This window comes from Cyclopterus lumpus, chromosome 9 (genome assembly GCF_009769545.1).
Source record: "Cyclopterus lumpus isolate fCycLum1 chromosome 9, fCycLum1.pri, whole genome shotgun sequence".
In the NCBI taxonomy this organism is placed as follows: Eukaryota; Metazoa; Chordata; class Actinopteri; order Perciformes; family Cyclopteridae; genus Cyclopterus; species Cyclopterus lumpus.
In genome coordinates this window covers 7,983,823-7,995,498 of record NC_046974.1, presented here as the reverse complement: position 1 = coordinate 7,995,498, position 11,676 = coordinate 7,983,823, and the positions used below count along the sequence as shown (strand labels likewise).

Genomic DNA, 11,676 nt, shown 5'->3' with positions numbered 1-11,676 from the left:
TGACGTGCCTCCTTCGGACCTCGTTATCATCATGAACTTCAGATTCTAATGAAATATTGATACATTTCGTAAACCAACGGCGAAAATCTCCCTGCAACATCTTTAGAAACTCATTGTTAAAAAATATAGACATGGCTTTTACCAGCCGACTATTCCCTTTTATCTATAAAAACTCAGACAGCAATATTTACAACTTTGAGTACATATCATAAAGTAGATTATCTCGATCTGTAGATCAGCGTCGGCTCCCTGGCACCAGATCCTCTGTGGGAGTTCTTCCATGAAAGCACGTGTCAGAAAAAGAGAGGATTGTCGCAGGAGACGTGTCCCAGTGCAGGTGTATGTGTTACTGGACGAGGGACTGGGACTGCACTATGTACAGGCAATGGGGCTGACATTCAGCCTGAGTGACGTGTGTTTGTGCGTGCGTGTGTGTGTGTGTGTGAGTGTGTGCGTGCACTCGGAGGTGGATCAAGAGTTTCCCAGTTTCTTTTGAACCTCCAGTCAGGAGCAGCGTGGAAGTGCATTCACACCGATGACTGATCCCACACCTGCAAGACGACAAGAGGGATAAAAACGGTTCAACTTCCAGTTCTGACACGTTCAAATTCCGACATCAATGTGCCGCGTGAATATATAAACATGAGGTTCTGACTGTCTTCAAATACAGTTGGAACAGAGTTTGCATCTTCATCTTACATCCTCTTGTACTATAATACATTTCAGGTTTTTGGGATTATCTGAAAAAAAATTCTAGCACAGGTAAAAAGATAAGGCTATTGTCACTACTGTAGTTTTTACTCACCAGGAGTAATGAATGCATTTGATGGGGACTATTGTTATAGGATAATATGCCATACAAAAATAATGAAGTGATGATATTATGGACACACATGGATTTCAGGTGGTAATTTTGGAATTCGTCATAGTACAATAAGTAATAAAAAGTTCCCCTGCCTCCTGTGTTTAATTAGTCACAGGTGCGAGTTCTAAAGGGTGGGCCATCTAAAGAAGAGGCAGGCAAAATAAAAAGTGAGCTTTAATAATAAAAGCTGATGTAAAAAAACAACAGGAATCAAAACGGAGGCATCTGGCAGCGGCAAATAAAAGTAGAATCAAAAAAGAACCAAAACTGAAGTCAAATCCAAAGAGGAACATGAGGGACAGATGCAGCAGAGGAAAGGCAGACCGCCTGACACTAGTACATATATCCATGTGTCAAATACACAGCTTTATCAACTAATGACAAACAGGTGTGGTGGCAAAAGACCAAGACAGGAATAAAAACCAGGATGCAGGAGACGGGGAACTTCAAAGTACCATAAAATGAATAATTTCAGTCATAGTAATATATACATACAATGTAATTAAGTCAGAGTTTTGTTAGCCATAAAAAAAAAGTTATTGCATCGTATGCCATAAAAAACGTTGGTATAGTAGTATGTCATGAATATTTGTATTAAAACATCATCTTATAAAATATGACATTAAAAAAGTAAAAGTATCGTCTGCGATTAAAAAGTACCATAGTATGCCATATAAAAAATGTAAATAAGTCATATTCTATGATGCCATAAAGTCATACTAGCAATTGCCATAGAAAGGTGTCTCCATCCAGCCACAAAAACATCATAAAAGTTATATTATAGTAATATTCATAAAAGGTAACACTATAGTACGTCAAAAAAAGTCAGATTATACTCCGTTATAAAAGCCTTCAAAGAGTATTCCATAAAAAAAAGTCATAGATTAGGTAGCAGAAATGTCATTTAAAAAGTCATAGTTTTGTATCCAATAAATAAATAATTCTAAGTCATTAAAAAGTATGCCTTAAAAAAAGTCTTTGTTTAGTTTGCAAAAAGAAAAGTCATTGGATCGTATCTCATAATATAAAAGGAGGTCAAAAAAAGTAATTGAATAGCAGTCCATAAAAAAAGTTATGAAAAGTCATGGTATTGTATAACTTACACATATAAGCGCATGCAAATGTGTGGTAATGGGACCTTTCCATAGTGTGTGTTACAGGGCATTGGCATGTTGTTTCATCTCTTTTGTACTTAATGAACAGCTGACCGCAGCCAGAATGAAACCAAAGATATTCAGTTATACCACGTATAATGTGCTATCCATCCTAGCCCCAGGACACCCCTACAGTACCTTGTTAACGGGGGCGAGCTGTGTTCGGACAGATCCAGCATGGAGCCGGGCGCTGTCTCCGAACCTCCCAGGTGACCTTTCCCTGCGACTGTCCAGCACTCTGCCAGGTGACTTCTCCCTGTCCAGCAGCCGGGCGGGAGACTTGTCCCGTCTGAACTCTGTGCGGCCCTCCCGGTACCGATGGGGGGTGCTGGGCTCCCGATGCAGCCCGTCGTGGCTGCCGGGGCCCGAGGTCAAACGCTTGGTGATGTGCTCAGTGTAGGTGGGTGGGCCTCGCTTACTGGGACTACTGCAGGAAGGAAGCAAAGAGCCGTGTCTCACGACAGTGTTTGACAATGTCATCGGGGGAAAAAGCCACAAGAAACAAGAAGATTTGATTTATTTTACAGCAGATGGCACTGTTGTCCTATCCAATAAAAACGGAGTTTAAACTGCAATGTGTTTTTAAGGTAACATGTTCAATTCTGTTATTTTTGCTGTGTTTTTTGTTGTTGTTGCTCAAACTAAGAAAGAAAGCTGACCCTCTGCTGGAGCCGGTCCTCTGCAGCTCTCCGGTTTCTCTGATCAGACTTCCCTTACAGCAGATGACCCGCAGTTTGTTCTGGTAGGAGGAGGCCAAGTAAATGGCCCCGGAGGAGATGGCTGGGCCGAGGTAGCGAGGGTTGGGGATGTCCAGGTGAGCCAACACTGTAGGACTATGGACAGCGATGTGAGAAATGTGAAATACGGCCAAAATATTAAGGTTTTCAAATTGAGTCAGAGGAAGCCAGTCTCTCTCTCTCTCACCCCAGAGAAGCATGTCCCTGAACCTCAATGACGTCCAGAGAGTTGAAGTAGGTGACAAACAGGTAGGGCTCTCTGTAGGCTGCGCCAAGGAAACAACATTAAAACATGATGCCATATTGCTGATTGCTGTATTGATGCATCAAGAAGCAGTAGAAGTTACAACGTGTATTTACCAAAGGACAGAGGCAGACGACTCCACTTAATGTCCTCGGTGCGGCTTCTTCGCCCGTACGTGTCCACAAACACTCCGAACTCTGCCACATACATAAAGCTTACTATACACTCCCCTGTGTGCCGCTTAGTGTGTCAAAACAAGTCTATGGTAAGTCTTGTGAGTAGGCACTAGTGTCACTGACAGTGGAAACTAAACCATATACAAAAGATAAAGGGCACCCTCCTTTACAAAGTACCATTTTTTACCAAGTATACCAATTAACTTTGTGAAACGGAAAAACAGAAGCAGAGCGTTGGAGCAGATGTGCATTCAAACACACCGTGAAAACACAGCAGGTATTCCTCCTTCTGCATACTGCTGGCCACCTGCATGATGGCGATGGGGAAACTGTGGGAAGAGGCCGCAAACACAGCGGAGGCGAGAGACACGTCGTTCTTGTCCAGGAACTCTGCAGTGGACATGATACGTCTTATGAGGGTTATGGACATATTAAGTCAGATGATTCCTAAAGTGCATCCTGTGATTGTCTGGTACCCGATTGCATTACATGACAGGTAAGTAGGGTCAGCACTATAGAGCAAAAATAAACTCGAGCACACTGTCGGCTTCACTTGCATTCAGAGATATTTTGTTTTTTTTGTTCAATATAAGAAGGTCGTCTTAGAATACAGCAATGGCTTGCACACAATCTGATCAAGGTCTTACACCACAGTCAGACAAGAAAATTAAAGAGGGTAACGTTGTAAAATGCTACATATAACAGATATGTGCCCCGTTCCTGCAAGAAACAACAGAAAAGGATGGCTGGTTTGTTTTGTCTTTTAGCTGAAGGTGTTCCCATATTTTGATTTTCTAACACCAACACTGCTGTTATTCTTATGTTGTGATATTCTACTTGTGTCGTCCTCACCCTCGAGCACAAACTGCTTCATCTCGATCTCGTAGAACTTGTTGGTGCCGATGATGATGCTGTAGCTGGTCAGATGGATGCAGCTGCAGGGCTCCAGAGTTTCTATCTCCTGTGAGATGAAGAACGGAGACATGAGTGACAGACAATACTTTGGGCTGTTTCGAAACATTTATGATGGCAGAAGGCCTCCACTATTCAGTACTTTTTATTCTCTATTTATTAACATAGGAATAAATGAATGAGATCCTGACAAATGCAAATTATCTACTGCTCTTCTGATTGGGGAGCGTATCTATGCTCCAAGGGTCCTATGTTCAATATTCTGTGAACACATATTAACACTCCGCTTAATTTATTTATTTGCACAATTCAAACAATAAAAAATAAAAAAATGAATATCACAGTGCAGGAAGAGACAAAAAGCCAACTAGGCTTATTTGAAGCCTCCACCTATATAATATTTCAAATTTTACAAAATTAGAAACATAAAATGAAAAATGCATAAGATAGACAACAAAAGAAAAAAGAAAGGAAAGAAAAATAATGTAATTATATCGAGTCTGAGTAGGCATGTGTGAGCGTGTGTGTGCATGTGACAGTGAGCATGGCTTGCGTTTGTTCAGGGATATTGGTCGGGTATGATCTACAAAACTACCCAGAATGATTTATTGCTGCATGCTCCCTGTTTTTTATGAGATTTTCAACAGCAAGGTAAAGTAAATGTAGATATTTGCAGTTATTAATGCATTACAAGTTAATTCTGAGGGGACAAAAAGCACAATACGAGGGTTAAGTAAACTTTTCAAACCGTTTTATGTTGTGAGGTGTGAGGGACTCATTTTAACAGACAGGTTGAACTCCATGCTATGTTTCCTTTTACGAGGTCCGACAACAGCCATTGTCATATTAAGCCAATACAGACCTGTGGGGAATCTTTTTCAGGTTCTAATTATGTGCTGTATGGAAATGGGGAACATAGGACCCTGGGAACGTAGGGCCCTGGGAGAGACTAAATGTAGAACTGGGGAACCCACCGTAGGACCCAGGGAACATAAGACCCGTTGTCATGTTCCCATTATGTGTCTTAGAAATCGAGGGAACTCACGCTGGGAATTACTTCTGTTTTGGGGGGGAAAATTTAGCTTTCACTGACATTTACTGTTTGAATGTTAGTTATTTCCGTTTTTAAATCTCAAAACTCAGGTAGCAACAGGCGTGCATTGCCATTATTATTCTTGCTATTTTCATTATTTTAACCTGATTACATCCTTCTTTTTATTGTGTCGGTTGCTGTTTCAGTATTGTGTTTTCTGCCACTGTATTTCAGGACGTGGTGTATTATGAACAGATGGAACCGACAGGTCATACTCGCCTTACGAATGCAGTATTTGTTGAGATTGTCGTTGTAGCGCAGTATGGTAATCTTGTTAGGCATAGCAGCGCATATACAAGGCCCGTTGTCGATCTGCAAACAGAACGCAGACGTCACTTTCCAAAAGTCCACCGACTGAAACGGAAGCGCTTTAAAGTCAGGAAGCTTGATCTCAAGTGTCAAAGAGGAGAGGAAGACCTACTCTCCCTGCAGCAAACAGATGGCAGCCCTTCACCGTCTCAAAGATGTAGGGAGCCAGTTCAGACTGGGTGGGCAGGTGGGACTGGGCCAGAGACTGCTTCACTCTCTTAATCTCCACCAGACACAACGCCCTCTCGTCGCCTGCATCGCACACAGACAGTCACATCTTAGTCCCTGTGCTGTCCCAGGTGACCAGAAGAATCACATCTACAAGCTGCACCGGAAATTATTAGGTGGCAGCGTTGATTCTCTAAGTAAGTTTAATGATGAATAGTCATTGTAGGGGCCTCAATTATGCCAGTTACTTTAAATGACAGGGAATATTGGCTTTTTGATGTATGGACAACAATCACTGAATTTAATGAACTAAAAGTCTACACTCAGATCTGGCTGCTCCGCAGGCAGTTATCCTCTATTGACAATAACAAAGCTGGACATCTCACCAACGATCATCAGAAGTTTCTCTTGCTCTTTGATGATGTGGATCTGAAAGACTGATCCCAGGCCAGGGACGTGAGTTAGAGAGTTCTTGATAACGTTCAGGGCATACAGACCCTCTTCCGAGCCCACCATAACTATCTGCAGCACAGCACGAAAACATCATTAACATATGCATCATTATTTCGGTGAACATGGTGCAATTTCAAACAGGAGCAACATGTGGCAAACCTGGGCAGGGATCCTCGAACATCTGCTCTGTGCTCCATGCACCTTCATAAATTAATTATACTTTTGAAAATAACTGCTACTGCGGATTCAATGTTTTTTCTAAATTATCAACATGATAAAATGTCTAAAAACAGCAGATTCATTATTTAATAAACACATATGTTTACTGTATGTGTACACGAAACCCCAATAAAGGAAATTAAATAGAATGTCATCTATACCAGTACCTGATCTGTGAGGGGGAGGGTGCAGTTAATGTCCAGCCTGTCATCTCCCTCCAGCTTTAGGAGAGAGTTTCCTAGCAGCTTCTGTAAGAGCAGAGAGGGGTGAGAGGTCAGCAGGGTCACAACCTCAAGGTGACCTTAGGGGAGGCAGCAGAGGAGCACAACAGAGGGGGCTGGAGGACTGTGTGCAGGTTAACAGTTCCAAGAGGTGGGACCAAGTCACAAGTCAGTCTCCATTTTTAAGTCCAAGCTTGGATTCTCACAAGTCCAGTCACTTGTGGGTGAAGTTATTGCATCGTTAACCTTTGAACCACCTTTAATTATTCGGTGTGGCTATGCGAAGCAGCAAGCCACACTGCATGTACTCCTGCGGGCTTCTTTTTTTAATTAATCTTCCATTTCTCCCTCTTCCGCCAGAACTTTGGTGTGTGTGCGTCAACGGCCGATTGCACGCGCACGAACGGCCGTTGCATGTAACTTAAAATGTAACTGTAACTTTAAATGTAACTTAAAATGTAACTGTAACTTTAAATGTAACTGTAACTTTAAATGTAACTTTAAATGTAACTGTAACTTTAACTTTAACTGTAACTTTAAATGTAACTGTAACTAACTTAAAATGTAACTAACTTTAAATGTAACTGTAACTTCAAATGTAACTTTAAATGTAACCGTACCTTTAAATGTAACTGTACCTTTAAATATAACTAAATAAATTTGGCATGTAATGGAGACACTCCGTACCCAGAGAGCTTTGTTTGGACTGAGGCAGAGGAGGAGATGTATGGCCGCCACACAGAGACCCCCCCCCCCCCCCCCCCCCCCCCCACACCTCCCCTATTAAATCTTTATTATCTACACAGTATGTGTGGACATGCTTTAAGTTACATTTAAAGTTAGTTAAAGTTAAAGTTAAAGTTACATTTAAAATTAAAATTAAAGTTATATTAAAAGTTACAGTTACATTTAAAGTTACATTTAAAGTTAGAGTTGAAGTTACAAGTTGAAGTTACAAGTTAGAGTTACAAGATGAAGTTAAAGTTAAAGTTACATTTAAAATTAAAATTAAAGTTATATTAAAAGTTACAGTTACATTAAAAGTTACAGTTACATTTAAAGTTACAGTTACATTTAAAGTTAAAGTTGAAGTTACAAGTTGAAGTTACAAGTTAGAGTTACAAGATGAAGTTATGACTTAAAGTTACAAGTTAAAGTTACAAGTTAGAGCCACGTGCGCGAACGGAAACGTGCACGCGCGGGAACCGCCATGTGCGCGCGCACGTGTGTTTGTGTCTTTATAGAGAGATCAGAGGAGAAACAGCTTCAGAGTTGCTCGGGTTACATTTACTCCACAAAGATAACAAATATATCAACGCGTTCTGCTCAGTCTTTCCTCTATTGATAATACTATTTTGGTGATTTGGTCATGTTTTTTTTTTACAGGGTTTTAAGTGGTTTGGTAGAAAATCCAGAATTGCTTTTTCTAGTGTATATATATGTATATAATATATATGTATATAAAAAAAATAGAAAAACTCATTTTAAATCTGAATAAATAAATTAACAGGTTAAACAATTATCATATAAAAAAAGCTCATAGTGTTATTAGTGAATTTCCTGTTTTGAAATGAACCTCTCTTGTTTGGGGTCTAACATACTTCCACTAGAGGTCATTAATTAGGCTGAGTTAGAGGCACAATGAGTAGACCCCTTCTTCCCGGCTCACTGAGGGTTGGGGTGCTCGCCAGCAGGTAAAAGCCAACCCCCAGATTCACTCTCATTTTGGAACAAGCTTTGCCTGCTTGGTGTTTCGCCTTGCTATATTAGCAATTTACCCATTTTCGGAGCTCCCTCTTAATGTGGCTACGTTTTTTAATAGAGGTTGACGTCCAGAAACGTCCCAAACAGCAAAATCAAAATGAGGCAACTCACTCTAGACTTGCTAGATCCTTGCTAGATCCTAACTGAAGTCAAGTTCAGTTAGGAGGACTTTCCCATTTGGTCAATTGTGTGACACAGAGGAGTCAGTCAAGTGTCCTGAGTCCCAGTCTCTAAAAAGGAGTGCAGAGGGGAAGCAGGGTGAAAACACACAGACGACTACACCAGCAGGTAAAAACCCACTGACTGATCCCTAGTCCTGTGGGCAGGACAGCAGAAGGGGATCAACCCAAAGATGATCAAACATCTTGGTGAGAAGTTGTGTCTACTGCGGTTATAAAACAGAACAGCAAAGACTTGTTTCAGCTACATTGAAACTATTACACAGACGCAGAGTTTGCACAGGACGTGACAGTGCAGCAGAGAAGAGTGAGGAGTGAGGAGTGAGGACTGAGGAGTGAGGAGTGGTCACAGCAGGTGAGGTGAGAGCAGGGGGGAGATGACCGACCAACACAATGACAGACACATGCACTACTGCGTGCCTCGTGAAAGATCTGCAGGTGTCTGTGTGTGTGTGTGTGTGTGTGTGTGTGTGTGTATGCGTGTCAGTCAGTCAGTCGTATGTCTGTATCTTTGGAACTTTTTACCTGAACCAGAGGAGACAGAACCATTTGTCTTTTGGACACAGCAGCCTATGTTTGCAATGAAACCCAATGGAATGGGTAGAATAGAGCAAATCAACAAAACATGCCCATATCCCGGACATACAATGTGGCATGATGAAAAAGCAACAAACAGCAGCGAGAACGACAAAGAGAGAGAGAGGAGGGAAAGAAAAGAGAGAAGAAGGGGACAATTAACGACACATATAAGTGAACTGGGGGTTATTAGTTAAAACTCTAAACCTAAAGCCTAGGTCTTTAAATTAATATTCAACTCACGAATAGCCCCTGCACAGTTAAACAGTGAGATTACGACCACAGCCATAGCCAAGACACTTCTCTGTGACTGTGGTCATAAAGGGTTTATGATTTGCATCAGCAGACGACAAGGACACAGAGAGCCAATCGCCCCGGTCGCCCCTCGCCTGCTCCAGAGATACTCACTGCGTCGGCCTCGGCCTTCTCCCGTGAGGCTCGCCCCCCGGCCACCACAGACTCCATGACAGCCACCCAGCGCTGTTTGTCTGGGAAACTGGGAGCCATGAAGTAAATTAACTGTCCAGGCCAACAGGGGGCGTGACAACGGGACTCCAGCTTCAGGACGTAGGGAACATCTGACACATGGGAAACATAAGTAAGGAATGCCTTCAGAATTTACACCCGCACATGTGTTCATGGTTTCTAGTCAACGGTAGTCAAACTCTCTGAAACGCTGTGAATGACCCCCTCAGGGGGCTCCAGGCCCAACTTGGGGAACAATGCCTTTACGAGAATACATTTCTAAAGAAGTATAGAATATAACAATAAAGTTTGTACAAACAAGATGCTGAGGAGAATTCTGAAAGACGGAGGGGAGGAAATAGGATAAAGAGAGATTTTGTAGCATGTAAAGAGGACACTTTGTATATTGTACCTGACTTGGCGGTGTTGGGCAGTTCCGATGCCCCCACTGCTCCATGAACAACCACCTCTCCATCTGACAAACACAGGTCAAACTCTTCCAGTGGCTTCACTGATTCTGAATAGTACACACAGAAAGAAGAAAAAACATGAACACTGATCCCCTCCGGTAGATCGATGCAATGCAGCTGGTGTGTTGTTGTTGTTGTTGTCGGGTCAAAAGAAAGAAACCTTCTCTGGGCTCTATCTCGTAGATGGACACCTTAGTCCCGTCCAGGATCATGTATTTTCTCTCCCAGCCCTGGCCTCGCTTCCCATTCCTGCAAACACACGAAGCAACTGCTTTACTACAAAGCATAGAGGATCAAATGGATCCAACAGTTTGTGTAGGAAACTAAACTAATGCCTTTCTTTAAAATGTTTTTAGTAGCAGATGGACCCGACAGAACATAACTAAGAGTGCCTGAAAGGACTTGGATGAGACAAAAGTGTATTAATAAGGTGTTTGCCACAGGTCTCCACAACAGCGTTGAGGCTCATATTTTTCAGAGCATATGATAAACATTGTTTGAATTATTCGTTAATCGCATCAAACTAGTCAGTGACTCCTTATATTCGGTGTGGAATCATCTGCAAGACTCGCCACGTATTTATTGAAGTCTATCTGTGTAAAACAGACAAACCGTCCTGCCCATGTGATTATATAAACAACATGTAGTTGTCCATAAAATAAATAAACTTTTTTTTTGCCATGTGACGTGTGGGAGCTGAAGGGCAAAAATAGTAAAAAAGTGAACGGTACAGAGCAGCGAGAGAAAAAATAAAATTTAAAAAAAGCTGAAACAAGGACATTATTGTCTCCACAGCTGACCTGGGCTGCTTCATCCAGCCCTCCAGGTGCATGTGTCCGCTGGCCTCTTTGAGCTGTTGTCCCGGGGAGCTGCCTTTGTCTCGACACAGGCCCTCAGACAGATGCAGGGAGCAGTCGCTGGACATGCCACACGTGGCCGGAAGGCACGGGGAGCATTTTGGGTGGCATAACGCGTGACATTCTGAGGAGAAAGAAAACAAACATTGTTCTAGAGAGCAATCTCCAACATGTGGACAATGAAAATGTAGTACATACCTGCTGGTATTGTTTTCACCTTGTGAGTCTGTGTGTGTGAGTCATCATGGGCATAATGTGGTCCTGGACCGCCTGCTGGAGTGGCAACTACCAGAGGTGCTTTGACTTTGCTGGATGTTTACATTTGATTCTGTCGCTGTGTCACAACCGGGCGAAATGCAGTTGCGAAGCGTTGAGATCAAAATGAAGGTCGAGTTCATTTGTGAAGATTGTCTTGCTGAACAAACTGTATAAGTATCTTAACTTGTGTTTGTCACATAGCTTATTATCTGCAATAATCCAAAATCCTTTTTTTTTTGGGAGGGAACTAGTGCAATAGCAATTTTAGGGGTTGGTCTGCAAAACTACATCATCTCTTCGACTTTTCTATGACTTTTTATGAAATATATGACTATGTTTTTTGACATATTATACTATGATATTTGTATGACCAATGACATATTATATATTTAGGTAATTGTTTGACATACTACACTATGACTTCATTATGACATACTATTCTTTGACTTTTAATTATGCACTATAATGATATTTGTATAGTATATTTACCAGCTGTGACAGCCACGCAGGTATTGTTTTTACTTTGTAAGTCAGTGGATGGATTAGCATGGCAACA

General features: G+C 41.8%; 1 protein-coding gene across 1 annotated transcript in view; it reads right to left on the bottom strand.

The window, feature by feature from the left end:
• Nucleotides 1–527: 527 nt before the first annotated feature.
• Nucleotides 528–11,676, bottom strand: part of LOC117735874 (citron Rho-interacting kinase) — a 39,903-nt gene continuing 28,754 nt past the window's right edge. The window contains exons 26-41 of the mRNA XM_034540778.1: nucleotides 10,806–10,986; nucleotides 10,166–10,254; nucleotides 9,948–10,052; nucleotides 9,479–9,648; nucleotides 9,020–9,064; nucleotides 6,498–6,578; nucleotides 6,045–6,180; nucleotides 5,603–5,742; nucleotides 5,401–5,493; nucleotides 4,029–4,137; nucleotides 3,438–3,566; nucleotides 3,117–3,197; nucleotides 2,944–3,022; nucleotides 2,679–2,852; nucleotides 2,158–2,443; nucleotides 528–551 (exon numbers count right to left, since the gene is read on the bottom strand). Of these exons, the coding sequence (XP_034396669.1) occupies nucleotides 528–551; nucleotides 2,158–2,443; nucleotides 2,679–2,852; nucleotides 2,944–3,022; nucleotides 3,117–3,197; nucleotides 3,438–3,566; nucleotides 4,029–4,137; nucleotides 5,401–5,493; nucleotides 5,603–5,742; nucleotides 6,045–6,180; nucleotides 6,498–6,578; nucleotides 9,020–9,064; nucleotides 9,479–9,648; nucleotides 9,948–10,052; nucleotides 10,166–10,254; nucleotides 10,806–10,986 (1,922 nt within the window). The remainder of the gene's footprint in view (nucleotides 552–2,157; nucleotides 2,444–2,678; nucleotides 2,853–2,943; nucleotides 3,023–3,116; nucleotides 3,198–3,437; nucleotides 3,567–4,028; nucleotides 4,138–5,400; nucleotides 5,494–5,602; nucleotides 5,743–6,044; nucleotides 6,181–6,497; nucleotides 6,579–9,019; nucleotides 9,065–9,478; nucleotides 9,649–9,947; nucleotides 10,053–10,165; nucleotides 10,255–10,805; nucleotides 10,987–11,676) is intronic.